Here is an 18,116-nt window from a genome sequence, read left to right as displayed (position 1 = left end):
AGAGCTGCCCATAGAGAGAGGTTTGGAGAGGGGCAGTGTGGAGAGAAGAGCAGTTTGGAGAGGGAGGACAGGGGCTGCCAGCGCAGGGGGAGGAACGCAGTGCCAGGGGTGCAGCACCCCAGCGAGGGAAGGGGTGCAAGTCGCGGGGGGGGAAGAGGAAGAGAGCAGATGGCCCTTAAATAAACTTCGACTAGGGAGGCTGTTCTTCAGCCAGCAGACCAATATTTCTGGCCACAGAAACATTTTTTTTCCCTCCCCATCTTGCTGGACAGGAGCAGATGGAGAGATAGGCCTTGACTGCCTAAGAAATGTTGGCTGAGTTTGAGACTGCCATGTCTGCCACATCAGTGGAAATTTACCTGGCTGCCTCGGCCTGGGGCAGAGCAGGGCTGGCTCAGGGGTCCCTGCCCCTGGCCTCAGGGTGGGCATGGTAGCCCTCTCCGTAGGCAACAGACAGATAACGAGCAGCCACAGGCAGTAATGCAGCCCTTTCTGCACTGATGGCCTGACTGCAGCCCAGGCGCTGCTGGTTTTGACTTGCTACTCATTAACAGGGTTCAGGCAGTATGGTTCCCTGCTGCAGGACAGAGGGTCAGGGATGGGGACGCTGCAGCCGCCCAAGCTCTCTCAGCATGTGCTCCCCATGGGCCTGCTGGGACCTGGGACCCCCCCATGGATAGACCATCCTGGAGCCCTGGCCCCCTGTTAGGTGGGGCCCAGGAGTGGAGCCCTTCCCACTGAGCTGGGTGCAAGGGGATTGCTCCCCCCAGCCCCTACAGACAGGGCTCCCTGAGCAAGGCGAGGGGAAGATTTCTCCCTGGCGTTCTAAGCTGGTCCTTAGTTTGGGAGAGGAGTAGGGCAGGATGGGCCTTCCCAGCCTGGGAAAGAACAACTTTTGGGGCCCCAAACTACCCCAAGACACTGCAGGGAGGGTGCCGGGAGTGACAAGAGCCGTGGGGTGGCAGAGGAGGGGATGCACATCCAAGCCACCCTGCAAGACATGAGAGAAAATGCCTCAGCAGTGGCACCAGGCCTTGCCGGAGGGGACCGGCGGCACTGGTGGGGGGCTCACAAGGGTGACGAGGGAAGGCAGCCCAGGGATCAATGCCACGGTCCTGCCACCTACATGCTGAGTGCAGGCACTGAGCGTGCCGCCCGTAGGGTGGGAATGCCGGGCCACCAAGAGTCACCCTGACAGGAGGGTGGCTGGGGGCTTACAGAGGTGGTGAGGGAAGGAGGGAGAATGGGAGGCCCCCACGGTGGGACGAGGGTCTCCCGGGAGGGGGGAACAGCCCCTCTCCTGGGGGCCCCTCCAGCCACCCCCTCGGGCATGACCTGTGCTCGGCAGCGCGGGTGGGGGAGAGATGGGGTGGGGGGCTCCCCGCTGCCAGCACCGCTGCTCTGCGAGGGGCCGACGGGGGTCCCGCGGATGAGCCCTGGGGCAGGGGCCGTATTTGCGCCTCGCTGTTTGCTTCCAGAGCTGACGGGAAAGAATCGTCTTCTGCAGGATAAAGTCCCTGTCTGCGCGGGTGAATTGCCCGTGTCCAAAGTCTACTGGCAGGAGGCTGTCTACTGCAATCTCCGCGAGAGGGATGACTTTTACAATATATGGGCTGATTGCAAATAAGTTACTAATAAGCCGCTTTGGCGTAAGAACGGCTCTATGCATTATTTCCTAAGATCTGTTTATTTGCAAGTATTTCTTTCTTTCTCTTCTTTATATATAAAAAAAAATTCGTTCGGGAAAATAAAAAAAGTACAGAAGTTAATATTTAGACATTCATACTATTAAGTAATAGAGCTATAAACTCTCAAATACGGCACTTTCATTTTGCTTAACAATAGATAACACAACAGCGACAGTGAAAGAGGGCAAACAAAAGCGATCACCAAAATTGTTGTGACAGTACAATTACCCGGCTAGGAAATTTATTCAATATGCTTTACCATTGCATTGACACAGCAGGAAAAAAAAGCCCAAATGTTCAGAGAATAATACAACAAGGCAGGAGGTATTTGGAAAAAAAAAAGGATTTATTTTGAAATACACTTTTAAGAGATACTTTGCCTCCCCGATTTGTTATCGATGTGCATCTGACACGACGATACAAAACAAACAAACGAAGAAAACCACATTCTGTACAGAGCTCTAAAATGAGCCGCGAGTATCTACAAGATGAGCTTTACGCCTGGCTGTGGGTTGGAGAGGGGCCCGATCCTGCAGTCCGCACTCTCTAAACGAGTTTCGCAGACGTGTGGTAGGAAAGCTTGGCCCCGAGTCTGCGTGTGTGTCTCCGTGCGTGCGCGTGTGCGTGCGTGTCTGTGAGTTCCCGCGACACAGTCCTTGAGTAAAATGGGCACGTTGGAGCTGCCGGAGCGGGCGCGGGTCCCTGGCTGCTCTAGAAGTCCTGCCGCGGGGTGTGAGTTAGACTGTGCCGCCGTAGATCACAGTTTCGCCTGAACACTTTGCCGCACTGCTCACAGTTGTAGGGCTTGATGTCTGTATGGGTAAGAAGGTGAGTTTTCAGATTACTTCTTTGATTAAAGGTTCTTCCACATGTGGGGCATTTGTGTGGAGATTCCTGTTCAGATTTGAAGCAAGCAAAGGATTAATCCTTCACAAACTACCTGGTTTAACGTATTACTGCACTTTTTCTTATCGCAACGCACAACTTGAAATGTCGGGGTTGGACCCGAGTAAGAGCAGCCCCGGGCGGACGGCAGACCGCCTACTCGTCCTGTCCTGCCCCAAAAGGGGTATTTCAGAGTTCTCGATTCGTGCCATTTCGCGCTCCTGGGCCGCAGGGAGAGCGGCCGCCGCGCCGTCCTCCCGCTCCGGGGCTCTCGCTGCCCGCCCCGCGGCCGCCGCGGTCCCGGCGGGCGGGCAGAGCGCTCCGCTCCGCGCCGCCGGGCTCCCCGCCGCCGGGCTCCCCGCCGCCGCCGCCGGGGCAGGGCTGGAGCCCTCAACGAAAACCGCCTCGAAGCAGCGACGTGGGCAAAACCAACCCCCGGGGCTCGCCCCGCGCCGCCAACCGCGTCCCCGCCGGCTTTAAGCCCGTCTCCCGCGGCCGCCGTTTTTACGCGGGTCTCCTGCGGCCGCGGAGGTAACCGCCAGCCGCTTCCCTCCCCCCGAGGAAGCACGGAGCCGTCGAGTGCCGGAGCCCCCTCGCTCCCCACGGCACCGGAGCCCCGTCCCCCCCCCGGCAGCCGCCGCCCCTGCCCCGCGGCGGGCCGAGCCGAGCCGGGCCGGGCCGGGCCGCGCCGAGCCGGGTCCGCGCCGGCGGCACACGCGCGGAGGAGGCCGGGGAGCGCCGGGCTCACCTGCATGTGTAGGGTTTTGTGGACCGCCAGGGTCCTGGACTGGCAGAAGCCCTTCCCGCACTCCTGGCACTTGAAGGGTTTCTCTTTGGAATGGATGTACCTGGAAGGCAACCCGAGGGGTGAGCAGCGCTGCCGGGGGCGCGGGGCCCACCCGTCGCCGGGCGCCGCTCCCCCAAACCCAGCTCCCCGCAAACGACCCCCACCCGCTCCTTCGCCCCCCCTCCCCCCCTTGCCGCCCCCGTATAACGCTGTTTGTGGTTAAACTCCTCTATCGGTTCAAAACATTTGCAGTAATTCGTACCGAGGCGTGATTGCCTGCTCGGGAGGGCATCTGCTCCTCCGGCCGGACCCCAGCCCGCTCTCCCCCGAAAGCAGCGCGGATCCTCCGCCCGGCGGCCGCGGGAGCCGCTCGGCACCGGCCGCGGGGTGCGGAGGCGGAGGGGGCCGAGCCGGGGAGCGCCCACCTGCGCTCCGTCCCCCTCCCCGCAACCCCCAGGGCCGCGCTTCAGAAGCACAACAGCCCCGCGGGCTTCACCCCAGACCCCCCAAGGCGGGTGTCCGTCCCACGCAGAGCGCAGGTTTTGGCCGCCCCGGCCCCTCCGCGGCCGCGGAGTCGGAGCAGGGGGTTTTCCTGCTGCCTTCCCGGCTCAGCGCAGAGCTCCCGGAGCGGCTCAGCCTCACCCCCTCCCCACTACCACCCCCCGGGCGGCTCCCCCCCACGGCCCGGCCCCGGTCGCTGTGGTCCCTCACCGGTGGTCCCGCAGGTGGTCCTGCCTCCGGAAAGCCTTGTGGCAGATGTCGCAGGTGTAGGGCCGCTCGTCCGTGTGGGTCCGCTCGTGGATGAGGAGGTTGTAGGACTTGGTGAAGTGCCTGCCGCAGAACTTGCAGATGAACTCCTTTTTCGTCTTGGAGGGCAGGCGGCCGCGGGAGGGCTTCCTGTCCGGGGACAGCTTGCTGATGCCCGACAGGGGTGAGGCCAGTCCGGGGCTCAGCTTGGCGAGCTCCCCCACCTTGGGGGGGTCCTCCTGCGTGGCGGCCACGGCCAGGTTGGCAAAGTCAAAGCGGGGCCTGTCCTTGTGCAAGGCTGGGAGGACGTGGGCGATGGCCCCTTGCTTGGGGTGGAAGAGGTGCGTGGCGAAGGGGAGCGCAGGGAAGGGGAAGCGGGAGTCCACCAAGCCCTGGGCGGCCGCCATCTCCGTGATGGTGGAGCGGGTGATTTCGTGCACATTGGGGTAGCCCAATGTCCAGTGGTTCATGTGCATGGTTTGCACGGCGCTGAGTCCGTACAGACCTTGCAACTGGTCCACAGCTGCGGGGAAGGTGTTCACAGCCTGGAGGAAGGAGTAGTTGGTGAGTTGCAGGGACGGGTGCAGCGGGATGGGGGCTGGCAGAGCCTTGCTTCCCATCTTCCCGGGGCGGGCGCAGGCCGGCGGTGCCGCTGGTGCCTCTGCTGGGCTTTCGAGATGGGGACAAACTCCTAGGAAGAAAGAGGGAGAAAGGAGGGGAAAGAGACTTTTACTGGGAGCAGCGTGGTTGTCCTCAGCCGAGGCGAGCGCAGCGGCGGAGCCAGGGAGGGCCAGGCACGGCTCCGGTGCGCTGCCTCGTCGCGGCCCCAGCGCCCTGCCGCAGCCCCGGCTCCCGTCCTCCGCCGGGGCCGGCGGCCGCCACCGACCCACCGGCGCGATCGCTTCGACCGGAGAAGCTGAAGCGTCAAAAAAAGTTTTTACGAACTATCACTCCCAGAAACACCCACCTCGAATTAAAATAAAAAGGAGAAACCCCCGCGCCGAGCCAACCGCAGGCGCCGCAGATTCAGATTAAACGAATCGTGGAAAAATACACCCGGAACGGAGCCGAGGCCGGGGCCGCTCCGCTCCCCGCCACCGACCCCCGCAGCGCCAGCCCGGGCCGTGGCCACGGCGGGGAACCCCGGGGCCGCCCCCCCTGCCCCCCGCGCCGACCCGGCCCCCGGCGTCGCTCCCACCCTCCGCCCGGCCTCCCGCGGGCGCGGAGGCCCCGACCCCGACCCCGACCCCTCCTGGCTGGGGCCTCCCCGGGAAGGAGCAGGGTGCTCACGGAGAGCCGAGGCAGGCCCGGGGGGCGGCGCGGAGGGGGAGGGGGGGGGGAATAAACCCCGCGTTTATCCCAGCTCGGGTGCTTATTTTTCTTCCTTCAACAACAACTCATTTATCAAGATAACCGAGGGAGAGAAAAGGAGCTCCTGCCCCGCACGCACACCTCCCACCCAGCCCCCCGCGCCGCAGCCATCCCACCGGCGGCGAGGGAAGCCTTCGGCCGGCCCGGAGGCCTCCCCGGCCCGCCGAGGGCTGCCCCGCAGCCGGCTCCCTCCGTCCCGTGGGGCCGGGAAGGGCGAGCGCAGCCCCGGCGGGACAGAGCCGGCCGGCCGATCCCCCGCACCCCCCTCCGCCGTCCCCCGGCCGGGAGCTCCGCCGGAGCGGCGGGGCCGTGAGCTAATGAGCGGTGTGTGACTGTCAGAGGGTTTCACTCAGCCCATTCAACCGAAACCGCCGGGCCCTCTTCTCCCGCCGCCCGGGGGGACCCCTCGGCGTCCCCGGGGAGACGCTCCCCTCCCGCGGGGCAGGGGGCCATCGGCGAGGGGGGCGAGCCCCTGTCCTCTCCTTTTTTTTGTTTTCGGAGAGGGTTCTCTCCCAGCAGCCAAGCAGTTGCCACGACCCAGAAAAGCGGCGAAAGCAAGCGCCGGGGTCTCTCCGGGCCTGTAAACAAGAGGTAGGGCCGAGGGTGCCCCAGCACCTCCCGAGATTTGGGTGGAGGGACTGGTAACGCGGAGTTTCCAAAATAAACAAGACACCGTTCCCCCCCGCAAAAAAAAAAAAAAAAAAAAAAAAAAAAAAAAAAAAAAATCCTAAACCGAAACCCTTAAAACAACAACAGAAATAAAGGAAACTCTCCGAGCGCAGAGCCCGAGCCCCGGGAGCGGCGTCCCGGCCCCTGCGGGCCACCGCCGCCCCGCAGCCCTCACCGCTGCCGCACGGTTCGGGCCGCTCCGCCGGCACCGGGCAGCCTCCGGGTGGAAAGGGACTTTTCGAGATTTTTCTTAAAATACCTTTCCTCCCCGTTTGTGGCACCGCACTGAAGTGGCCCTCCGGGGAAAAAATGCGGCACCGAGGTTGGGTGTGAACCGCAGCGCTACCCACCCCTGTTTTCGTTTTCTTTGAATCGTGGCTCTCCCGGATTTCCTCCGCTGTGCTGCCCGGTTTTTCTCTTTCGTGACTGTATCGAGACCGGGGACAGTGCTATCGATACGACCTATTACATATGGCGACCTCCCCCCCCCCCCCCCTTTTTTTTTTTTTTTGGAGGGGGTGGTGGTTATATATAGAGACTTATTTTTAAAGATGTCGTAGTGTGAGTTCCTATTCGCTTTCCGCCAGGAACCGACACAGGGGCAATAAAATCGTTTTTTCGCTGGCTGCTTCGGCGGCTCCTGCCTCCATCCCGGCTGGCTGCGGCTGGGGCTCGGAGCCACCGGCTATGAGCTCTGACCGAGGTAGGTACCGTGTTTCTGCAGGGCAGAGCTTCGGCTTTTACAGCCGCGTTTGGTGGCTACGTGTGGGGATGTCATTGCACGGCGCTCGCTTTCGCCTCAGAGGACCAAGTCCGAAAATCCGTTCCGAACGCGAAACCCGTAATTCAACGCAGAAACTTTTAACGCTACACTGTTGCCTGAACCAGGGTACGTCTACTGCTATTTGTACTCGGAGGAAACTTGATGAAAACCTGACAAAAAAAGACCAGAAAGTGCCTTCGTGCCTGATTTTAAGGCTACTTTATAACGAGGTGCGGGGAGGAAAGTCAACCAAAAACGGATGTTACTTAAACCTTGGCACTTCCTTTTCCCTTTCCATTCAGAGCGCTTAATTAAATTAAGCCCGGTGCCTCGGCAGTACGCCCCTCTCTACCTGCCTGCCCGCCTGCCGCCGACCCGCCGGCCCGGCCGGCGCTTCCCTTCCTCCTGCGGCGGGGCCGGGGCCGGGGCCGGGGCCGTGCCCCGAGGGCGCTGCCGTCGTTCCCGGGGAGCGGGCGGGCCCCGGGGCGCCTCCGCTCCCCCCCCCCCCACCCCGCCGGCCTCACCCGCGGCCGCCGCTGCCCGCGCAGCCAGGTATTTCCACGGACCGAGGACTCCTCCAGAGCGACCCGCGGGTCAGCCCCGTAGTCCACGCACGGGCCGGCTCCTCCCCGCGGGGAATTTCGCGTGAAGGACACCGCCCGCCCGCCCGCCCGCTCCGGGAGGCCCCCGCCGCCGCCGCCCGGCCCCGCACCGACGCGCCCGCGGCGTGCGGGGGGGAACCCGCGCCCCGGCCGCCGCGGAGCTGCAAACTGAAAGTAAACCCGGCGGCCCCGCGCTCCCCGCCGGGGGGACGCTCTCCCCTCCCGGGCCCGGCCGCGGCCCCGCCGCCCCGCTCCCGCCGACGGCCGCGGGCCGGGCGGGCCGGGGGAGCCGCTCACCTACCGCAGCCGGCTGCTCCTCCCGGGGCGAAGCCGAGGCGGCGGCCGCGGCACCTTCACGGAGACATTAGATCCACAGCGGGGGCGCTCAGCGGGGCCGGGGCCCGGCGGCGGCCGGCATGTTGCGGAGGGCTGGGCGGCGGCTGGGAGCTCTGGCTGCGGCCGTCCCGGGGCCCCGGCACAGACCACCGCCGCCACCCGCCCGCGGCCTCCCGCCTTCGACCCCGGCGAGGCTCGGCGCGAGTCTGAGCCGCCCCCTGCCCGGTCCATCACATTTCAGCGGTGAGTGGCGTGGAGCGCTGTCCCCGCCCGCCCGCCGCCGCCGCCGGCCCACCCCGCGGCGCGCACAGCCCCGCGTTCGGGGCCGCGCCGCTCCGCCCCGACGGGACGGGCCCGCCCCCGGCCCCGGCCCGCCCCGCCGCACCGGCCCCACTGTTTACTTGTGTTTGGGTAGCAACTGGGTTTTAAAGGGGCAGGACGCCCCCCGCCGCCCCCCCCTCCTCCCCCGCGTCACCTAAGGTGACTTTTCCCTCCGAGAGCGGCCCGCCGCCTCCCGCCCCGCTGCCGGCCGCGGCCGCGGGGATTTGCGCGCTCCCTGCGCCGCGCCGCACCGCCCAGCCCGCCGTGCCCCAGCCTGGGTGACACACGCGGCGCGGCTTTGCTGAAATACCTGAGATAACTCCCCCAAAGCCGCGGTGGGGGGTGGGGGTGGGGGCCGTTCTGGGCGCCCACGTCTCCCGGGGGTACCGGTAGGTGCAGGTAACGCTCACGTCCCAACGGCTCCGTGGCCGTCGGGTCGGGTCGCCCTATGGACCGACACCTCAGCGATTCGGCTCTGCCCTCTAAGTGATACGTAGGCGCCTAAAGGCAGATTCAGAAGGAGAACCTCTGCGGGGGTGTCCCCGTGCGCGGGGACTCAGCACACAATCCTTACCTGGAACGGACAAATAGTTTCGAGGGCAGTTTCGATTTATTAGCGGGGAATTTACTGCTAAATGGGGCCTCTGTGACCCTCTTCAAATTTCTCGATTAAAGCACTGCATTCACGTTCGTCGTTAGCTGCAACGCGGTTGGTTGCGTGCAGCGAATTTGGGTTGAATTTTTGTCTGTAACGTTCTGTGCGTTACTTAAATCACACGTTTCGGGAATTTATTGTATAATCTGGGCTGGAGATTAGAGGTAGGCTTCGAGAGGTATAAAAAGAGGTGAGAAGAAATGGCACTTGAAAACGGCTTTGAAAAACTTGCAAGGTAGACTCTCTGCCGGTTAATTCGAGCCCGCGGAAGAGAGGACGACACAAGTGACGGCTACATCGGGATTTTTTTTCTCCTCTTAGTATACAGTAGAAACAAATTAATCGAAGAGGGGGAGTAGGAGCCGGCAGAGGAAGGTTTGGAGGTGTCCCCTCGCAGGGCAGCGCAGCCGAGGCTGGTGCTCGTTGCAGCCCGCGGCTGCCGCCGGCCGCGGGGCGCTCGGGCTGGTTTTCGTTCCTTTTCCTAAAGTCCTGCTTCGAAAATGCCCTATTTTAAACCCCACTCGCCCTAAATAAATAGCATTTTGTCTCCTGGGCAGTGAGGACGCCGAGGTTCACAATTCCGGGAGAAGGAGCGATTCCCCCGGGCCGGGAGCGAGGTGGGTGCGGGCGGCTGCGGGAGCCGGCGTGGGGCGAGGGCTCGCCGGCCGCGGCCGGGCTGGGGGGCTCCGGCACCACGCGGGGCAGGGAGCCGCATACCCTCGTTGTTTTGCTTTCTCGAGTGAGGCCGGTTGCTTCCAGAACGAAGTGGAAAGGGGACCCTACAGTCGCATTTTCCGCCCCGCGCTGCTGGCTGGCGGATGCCAAGGAGGACCCCCCCCCGGGTACAAGGATCGGAGGGGGGTGGTTTCGGGAGAACCATCATTCTTGCCCTTTCCAGCAAGGAAAAATAACCCGAACTTGCTGGGGTGGTGGGGGTGGGAGAGAAAAACAACCCACAATCAAAACCAAATAGCCAAAACCACCTCCCCAAACCTACCAAACAACGAAAAAAGCCTCGAAGCGGAGGGAACTGGGGAGGGGAAGGCAGCGGTGCAGGGTCGCTGCCCGGGCTGTTCGCTCCCCGGCCGCCCGTGGCACGTTTCGGCTGCGCCGGGAGCGGGGAAAGCCGCGCTCTCCCGCTACCGGCAGCGCGGCGGCAGCCCCCGCCCCGCGTCTGCTCTGGCAGGGAGCGCCCGGTGACCCCGGCCCGGCCCGGCCCGGCCCGGCCGGCAGGTGCGCGCCGAGAGCTGGCGGCGAGACCCGCCGCTCCCGCCGCGCCGCCCGGCGCCTCCGCACCGGCCGGAACGCGGGGTTGGCTCGGACGTCGGCGGGGGGCACACGCACGTGTTCCGCGGCGGCGGCCACCCGTCCAGCAGGGGTGACACCACCGTGGGCACAGGCCGCTGGGTCCCGCCGGAGCCCCGCGCTTCCGCGTCACCTTTCCGCGTCCACCCCGGGCGGGCCCCTCCCGCCCCCAACGGGGCCTTCCCCTGCCGCCCGGTGCACCGGGCCGCCACCGACGGCCGCCCCGCGGCCTGCGCGGCGCGGGCGCTCCCGGCCCGGGCAGGTGCCCTGCTCGGCCTCGGCAGGGCCCGCCGCCCCGCTTGTGGCCCCGGCCGGGCGCGGGGCTCGGCCGGGCGGCGCGGAGGGACGGGACGGGACGGGGGGGGGGGAGGGGGGGGGTGGGGGGGGACGGTCGCCCGGAGCTCCGCGTCCGGCGGCGGCCCGCGGTGCTGCAGCGCCCCCTGGAGGCCGGCGCGGCGCCCTGCCCGCTCCGCCCGCTCCGCCCGCCGCCCCGGCTCCGCGCTCGGCCGGCAGCGCGCGCGGCCGCCGTGCGCGGTGCGCGCGGGAAAGCGGCTCAGCCTCAGCAGCGGGCGGCTGCCGTCGCTGGGAGGCTCGCCCCCGTTAAAACGAACGGGGCGGAATCTTCAGCGGGAGCCGGGGCCGCGCCCAGAGCCGGCGCCGGAGGGAGAAGGGGCGGCCGGGAGCGGAGTCGGCGCGGCCGGTGCTGCTGCAGCACCGACCCGCGAGGGCACGGGGGCCGGCTCCGGCTCGTGACAGGGGCTGTGCCGAGGAAGGGGGGCCGGGAGCGGAGCACCCCCGCAGCCTGATTAGGGAGGCGCCCCGACGGCTCCCGCCGGCCGCCGGCTCGGGGAGCGCTGCCGGTGCGCGCAGGGCAGAGGTGCCGCTCGGCAGCGGGTGCACCCGCGGGCCGGCTCCCAGCCCCGGGCTGCCGCCCGCCGACAGACCGGCCGGTGCTGCAAAAGACTCGGGCTGCACACCGAGGGCTTACTTAAATTATTTTTCTTTTTTCCTTTTTCTTTTTCTTTTTTTTTTTCTGTTAAGGAAAACAGTGACCGCCCGTCGATCTGGCACCTGATTCCGCTGGTGTTTCTTGGTGACTAAATCATCACCTACTTCACTCAGATTTATTGGGGTGGAATTTTTTTGTTTTGTTTTTAATGTACCAGTTCAGGAAATGCCAAGGTTTGACAAACAAGCATCGGCGGCCGGAGGCGAGGCGCTAGGCGGGCTCCGGGGGACACCGCCGATGCGACACCTGCTCAGCAACCCCCCCACCCCCCCCCACCCCCCGGACTCGGATCCCCGTAAAACATCGCCCCAATTAGTTTCTATAAACGGAGAAAGCAATTAAGCACACAACGACCTCAGCGGGCTGGTCTCTCCCGCGTCTCCCGCAGGCGCGCAACCCCCGCCACCCCTTCGCCCGCGGCCCCTGCCCGCCGTCCCCGGCCGCGGGGCTGCCCCCGGGCAGCAGGGAGCGGAGCGAGCCGGCCGCCCTGCCCGCGGCTCCGCCGGCAGCCCGCCCCGACGGGCACCACCACCGCAGCCAGCCCCACGGGTGCCTCCTCCTCGCCTTCCCCTCGCGAGGGAGCACCGACACACACACCCCCGGGGGGAGGGGGGGGGGGGGGGAGCTTTTGCCCTTCAGCCGCCGCCCTGCCCCGTCTCCCCCCTGCCGGGAGCTCCCGGCCCCACGTCGGGAGACCGCGGGGCTCACGGGCGCTACCCCGGGAGAAGTGTCAAACCGCCCTCGGCCGAGGCCGGCTTTGCCCTGCGCACGGCGGTGGGGACCTACCGTCCCGCGGAACTTGCGCGCTGTGCCGCGGTGCGATCGCACGGTGCGGAGGGGGCGAGGGAGGATGCGGAGGCGGCCGCCGAGCCCCGCGGGGAGCGGGACGAGGAGGCCGCCCGCTGCGGCGCTGCCGCCTTGCCCCGACGGCGGGCCCCGAGGGTCTCTGTGGAGCAAAGGCTCCGTGGCGGGGGCCTGCGCCGGAGGGGGTGCTCTGCCCCGGCCCTGAGGACGGGGATGTCGGTCTCCTGCCGGGAGAACCTCTCTCCTTGCAGACGTCCTGCCCCGAGGCCAGCCCAGCCGGCACAGCCCAAAGTCGGCGGCTTTCTCCCGCTCCCCCCCCGCCCCCCCAGCCTGCTGCTCGCGGATCTCCTCGGGGAAGAGGGGGAGAAAAGCCCTCGGTAAGCGGACTTTGGTAGCCTGAAGCATTCCTTCCCCCACCATCGGCAATGGGATGTTTTTGCGGTGGCTGAAATGAGCAGTTGTCAAGACGTAAAGAAATACAACGTGCCGTACCTTATTATAGTTTGGTTTAAGCAACCATTTGGCTAAAGCCCTTCCTGCCGTCAGCACTGAAATGCTGAGCAGGGAGGCTGCCTACAGCCACGGCTGGAAGCACGGACACCCGTTGCACACGAGTGGGCCCCTTTCTCGTCGCTCCATACCTCACCGCCCCCCCCCGCCCCGAGCTGAGCCTAGGGACTGCAGAGGGTCCCCAGGCTGGCAGGCTTTGCTTGCTCTGCGGTGGTGGCATTTTACCTCGCTCGGCAGCCGTGCCAAGTAAGAGCCTGCAAGGTGGAGGTCGGCGGGGCTTCAGGGCTGCCTGCCTGCTGCACAGGCGTGGGCTTGCGCGCTTTGCTCCGGGGGAAAGGGGGATTTCAGGCACCGATGAAGCTCTGCAGCTGCCTCAGGCTGGGAGGATCATGAAGTTTGCAGTCTCCGAGCCAACTGTTAGGGGAGAAATCTAAGAGAAATATTGTATAAAAGCAATAAATTGGTTTAAGAAATACAGTTGTACATTTGGTTGCATGCCTCGTAACTCACCGAGTATGTGGGAACTCCACGGCAGCAGAGAACGGGGCCCATACATCTTGTCCTGCGGTGTACATTAAATAACTCTTATTTCCTTTTAAGAACTTTCTATATCCCAGTGAACAACCTGATTTTCACAAACAAAACTAATTCTATAGGGTGAAAGTCAGCAAACAATAGAAAAGCTCAGAGGGCTTTTTCCAGTTGTAAACATGCAGAATCCATATGGTCATTAGATACATCTGTGGGTTAAGCACTGATTTGTTTATGCAAGCCTGATGCTTATGATACTTTTAAACCGGGACTATTCTGTCGAATATACGTATACTGTAATCCCCTTTTACCTACCCTCCGCATGTGTGTTTCCTGTTTTCAGCATGCATTCTTGATGTGTAAACCGTGGCGAAGGATATGTTATAAACCAGGATACTACAGAGCATTTCAGATATTTTCAGAGAATTACAAGCACGGTGCAAGCATATGCAAATCATCACTTACAGATGTGCACTATGTCCGTATTAATCTCTGCATGGTTTTTTTCAGTTGTTTGTGGCATCTAATTCAAAGAAAAGGACAATAATGGATATTATAAAAAAGTACCAATTGTTCCCGGGCAGACTTGCGTCTAGAATGTCCAGACAAACCTTACTGATGAAACCCGGCACTTCTTAGTAAAATCGGGGTCTTTTAAAGTTAAGATATTGAAGATTCCTAAAATGCAAGGAGATTGAGGGAAAACTTAACAGAGTTAGGCATTTGAAAACTCTTACAGACGCTGCCAAGGCTGAACACTACCCTGTATCTCTACTGGGTATGATCCAAAAAAGCACTTAAGTGCATGCTTAAGTTCATCACAGCCCAGGGCAGCACCTAAGCAGGTGCTTCTATTTCTTTATATGCCAAAGTCACCTGCTGAATGTGTGTTTTACTGCTGGTTTAAAAGATCTCCTGAATCAGGGCCATTATTTTCAGATTGCCTCATAAAAACAAACAGATGAATCAAAGCTTATAAAAAACCAAAGAGCAGTTACCATTCTAGCCAAGATTTTTCCTAGTGCCTGCTTTCACGTCCTTTTCCATGAGTTAAGTTGCTGGCACCCAGTCATTTGTTATGACCACCCTGTTTCTCCTTAAATGCTGGTGTTCCCCACAGCTTCTCCTGCTGCCATCTCATAGTACCACTGTGTGCACCATCCTGTTGGGTGAAAGGCCAGTTGCTCCAACACGAAGTTTGTGGATGTGATGCTGATTGCTACACCTCGGAGATTTTTCAGAGCAGAACAGTTTGGAGCTAGCTTGTAGCATGGGAGAAAGAGCCCTTTTTCTCCATGAACTCTCCACAGCCACTGCGGAGAAAGATCAGGACAAGATCGCTCTGGAGTACAGAAAGGATGCACAGTCAAAGCAACAGCTGGCAACAGGAACAGATCAGTTTAAGAATGTATCTGAGCTGGGCAGGGACCAGTTGGAAGACTTTCTGGTAAAGAATATACTTCTATCTCATCTCATCTCATCTCACCTCATCTCATCTCACCTCATGTCATGTCATCTCATCTCATCTCATCTCATCTCACCTCATGTCAATCTCGCTTCCCTTCCGCTTCCCCTGCCCTCCCTTCAGATGGCAACATGCACACCCAGTGTGTCATGGCAGACAGTCTCTGGTCTGTGGGTATCATGACCAGCAACAGCACGTAAAACCAGGATGAATCCGAGTTGAGACCCAGCAGGAGATTTCCACCTCCTTTGCTCAAGAACTTCTGTTTTCTGCTCCTGTGGTGATACAGGTCCCTGCTCAGAGGACTGGCATTCCACTTGCTCTCCTTAGTTCTCTTTCTCAGACCCCTCAGATGTATGTGAGGGACCTACACAGGCTGGTAAAAGGTAGGATGAAAACTAGTGAATGGATGTTTCCCGTTTTGTCCATCCTTGATGGCATGGTCCATCTCATAAAGAGTATCAATGATTATTGCAGATCTGCCTTGTTTGCATTAACCATTTAATTTATTTGACCTGCTTACCCATGATAGGCTGGTGAAAATGGTTAGTTGGTTATGCTGTTCTTTCAAACGCCCCTTTGGGAACTGTTTCCAAGAAAAATACAAATCCCATTCACTTCAGCACCAGAGAAGTGCTGAAAGCCAAGGACATTACACTGCAGCAGAAACAGAACTGCCTCGAGGCTCCTTATTTTCAGCTTTTTGGATCAGCAGAGAGGGGAAAGAGATACTGTCAGCCACACTACAAATGTTCAAGTGTAGTATGTATTCCCCTTTTCCACTTCATTTGCCCTGATGATTACTGGTTGTTCAAATGGAACCGGGAGCTTTTGAGTTTCACTGTTGTCGTGAGCGTGCCTGTCTCTGGACTGCTGGATGGAGCCCACCTGCGCAGGTACAGAACTCTGCAGTTTCGGGAGGCTGGGTGTGCATGGAAGGGAGCAGCAGAAACCCTGGGACAAGGACTGCTTTGGAATGACAGCCTTCCCGGCTGTGATGGAAGCAAGGATCAATGTTGTCTGCAAGAGTAGGTGCTTTCAGGGAGCCTAGGACAGTGCCTATGGAGAGTTGTGAGGAAGCCTCCATTATTAACAGAAATGCTCACGACAGAGAAATCAAAGCTGATTATAGCAAGTGAAAAAATGTTTTCTGAATTCAAGAAAGGCCTCACAAGAAGAGTCATGAAGCCACCTGCAAGGATTCTTGAACAAAATTTATCTTGTATTTGAACTCTTTGTGAAACCTGAAAATAGAGAAGTCTCCGTGACTTTGGTCAGAGGGCTTTGACCAGTGTGGCGTGGCAAGAATTTCTATTGGGAAGAAGTGTCAAGTAAATATAATACAGTGTGTTTATTTCAGTGGGACCTGGTATGAGAGTCAGTTGGTGGCCGCAGCAGCATCGCTGACACTCCTGAGATCTGAAAAGGAGACCACCGATAAAGGTCATTAGCTAAGGTTAAGCAGGGTTAACCCTGACCTTTCACCAGTCTCCAAGCAGACAGCTCTTGAGCAAATACAAAACCACAGTTATTAAAGAACTCTTAAACAACTACAATAACAAAATAGAGTGAAGTGGAGTCAAAACTGCAGATCTGTTTTATTCAAAGCATAATATTTATAGAGGACAGATACTGAAAGGCAGCAGAACTGGTTTTAAGGACCATCCCTGTACCTAGATAGTGGAGGCACACTTGAAAGCATTCCGTCTTTTGAATCACAGTGAGACAGGAATTTAAGTTTTTCAGAAAGAGTATTTTCATTCCTAGAGCTTGGTAATTCCTATGTGCTTGGCAAAGAAGAATATTAGAATTACTCGACTTTCTGTTAGAGTTACGGGTGGAGCCTGAAAAGCTAAAAGGCTGTTCAAAGCATCACTTAAGTCTGATCTAGTTCAGCATTAGTCTAATGTTATCTTTTCCCCCCTCAATGGTTTCAAGAAGATATATAAAACCAGACCAGCGCTGATGTTTACTTTTACAGCTAATGGTTCCTCAAATCTACAAGAACTTCTAAGGAGTAGATAAAAGCAGCTGCAAAAGTGATCTAGAAATAAACATCCAGAAGAAAACATAGCTGCAATCAAAGTTCCAGCTGTTCTCATCTTAATTCTTATCAGTATTCTTTTTAATCAGGCACATTTTGAAGTCAAAGGCTTACTTCCAACAGCTTTTGCCCATACATACATATATGTGTGTGTGTGTGTAAGTCCCTTGAAATATTACAGAAGTTCTGTTTCACATCAAAATAGCGTACATTGTCACTGAAATTATTAATTTTCTTCTCCTCATCCCCCATGTTCTCTCTGGGCCCCTCTTTTGCATCTGGCATGTGTACTGATACTCAAGATGACAAATACTGATAACTGCGAAGCTGCAGTGCTGCATACTTCCATAAGGCAAAGCTTAGCCAAAGTTAGTCATTGATTTATGTCCTGTATTCTGTTCAACAGCGCAAGGGTTTTTTTTCTAATTTCATACCTTTAATCCTTGCCACCTTCAACCTAGTGTGTGTCAAATTTCCATCTTATTGTTGCAGCTGTGGTTTCTTAAAATGAAAGTATGCTACTTGAAGGCAGTGACACATTCTTAAGTTTATTCACAGATTTAAATGCTCAGTTGTTCAAAAATGCCTGAACTCATTAAAATGTGATGGTGTGAGTTTTTGCCATATTAAATGGTTGATACAGAGGTTTTAAAAAACAAATGAGGGATGTTTGGATGACTATTTTTATCCAGCCCAAATCTGTAGAAGGTGTGGCAACTTAGGGAGGTATCACAAGTCCAGGGTTCTCTTTAGCAAAGAGGTTATTTACAAAATACACAAGGCAGAAAATGCGCTCCCACACATAAAAAGCCTTCTGCAGGTGTACAGATGAAAGGAAACAAACTCTGCACTGTCTAGGTACCATATTACTTAGAATGGCTTCATGATCCACAGTAAGAGACAGCCCACAAAGCAGATGGATTTCAGAAGAATCTATATGCTTACAAAAAAAGAGCTGCAAAGGTTAAGTATTTTTATCACAACCTTCACTGTTTTAAGAGAATACCCAGCTTCCCTCTGCTTTCCCATGGAAAATGGACCAGAGGCAAGATGCTGCAAATATTCCTCCAAGAGCTTGCACGTGAGCCCTCCGTGTTACTGTCCCAACCCCTTCGACAGCTGCCTGTGAAGGATTACTCTTCCTCTGGGTGAGCTGGTGAAAAGGACCTTACCTTTGCTTCAGCCGTTTCAGTTCAAAGTCTGGTGCAGTAACTCAAACCAGCTTCTGTCGTCTTTAAAACCTAAGAGGTTAGTGTTTTCCACCAGAGCAGCTGAGACATGTCCCATTCCAGGAAAAGGCCAAGAAAATAGCTGAGAGCAGTAACAACTTAAACCGCTGCAAAAAATCTGCCAGAGGACATCTGTCAAAGCCCAAAGAGTTCCAGTTATGTATGATTTCATTTGATCCCAGAGGCTAAATAATGTACAGGAAAGATTTAATAATGTTATGCAGATTATGTGTGGAAATGTAAAAGGAACCGAATACAATGCCAGTTTGAAAAATCTTCATGTGCTCATAGCCCTATTATTGCTGCACAGTCAGAAAACACAGCTTGAGCAATAGACTCTGATAATAAAATTAAAAATTGGAATTGCTAGAATATTTACTCAGGTGAGACTATTT

General features: G+C 58.7%; 1 protein-coding gene across 2 annotated transcripts; it reads right to left on the bottom strand.

The window, feature by feature from the left end:
- Positions 1-1,896: 1,896 nt before the first annotated feature.
- On the bottom strand, positions 1,897-8,024 carry OSR2 (odd-skipped related transciption factor 2). Of its 2 annotated transcripts, none has more exons than XM_049822768.1 (4): positions 7,814-8,024; positions 4,072-4,798; positions 3,322-3,421; positions 1,897-2,582 (listed from the first exon to the last, which is right to left on the bottom strand). In XM_049822768.1, the coding sequence occupies exons 2-4, from the start codon at positions 4,725-4,727 to the stop codon at positions 2,400-2,402; spliced, it is 939 nt and encodes a 312-aa protein (XP_049678725.1). In that variant the 5' UTR covers positions 4,728-4,798; positions 7,814-8,024; the 3' UTR covers positions 1,897-2,399. The 2 variants fall into 2 exon arrangements, with proteins under 2 accessions (XP_049678725.1, XP_049678734.1); XM_049822777.1 differs by having other exon boundaries at positions 1,897-2,500.
- Between the last annotated feature and the right edge of the window lie 10,092 nt (positions 8,025-18,116).

The sequence above is a fragment of the Accipiter gentilis genome, chromosome 2, assembly GCF_929443795.1.
Source record: "Accipiter gentilis chromosome 2, bAccGen1.1, whole genome shotgun sequence".
NCBI lineage: Eukaryota > Metazoa > Chordata > Aves > Accipitriformes > Accipitridae > Astur > Astur gentilis.
Note: the sequence above shows the minus strand (reverse complement) of the source record. Positions and strands in the feature narration are given on the sequence as shown.

What these genes read in the sequence shown, in the direction of transcription:
- OSR2 (XM_049822768.1), bottom strand. Translation starts at nt 4,727, where the DNA reads ATGGGAAGCAAGGCTCTGCCAGCCCCCATCCCGCTGCACCCGTCCCTG. An exon ending in GACCACCTGCGGGACCACCG is followed by an intron (nt 3,422 to 4,071) that starts GTGAGGGACCAC and finishes GTTGCCTTCCAG; the next exon opens with GTACATCCATTCCAAAGAGA. An exon ending in ACAAAACCCTACACATGCAG is followed by an intron (nt 2,583 to 3,321) that starts GTGAGCCCGGCG and finishes AAATCTGAACAG; the next exon opens with GAATCTCCACACAAATGCCC.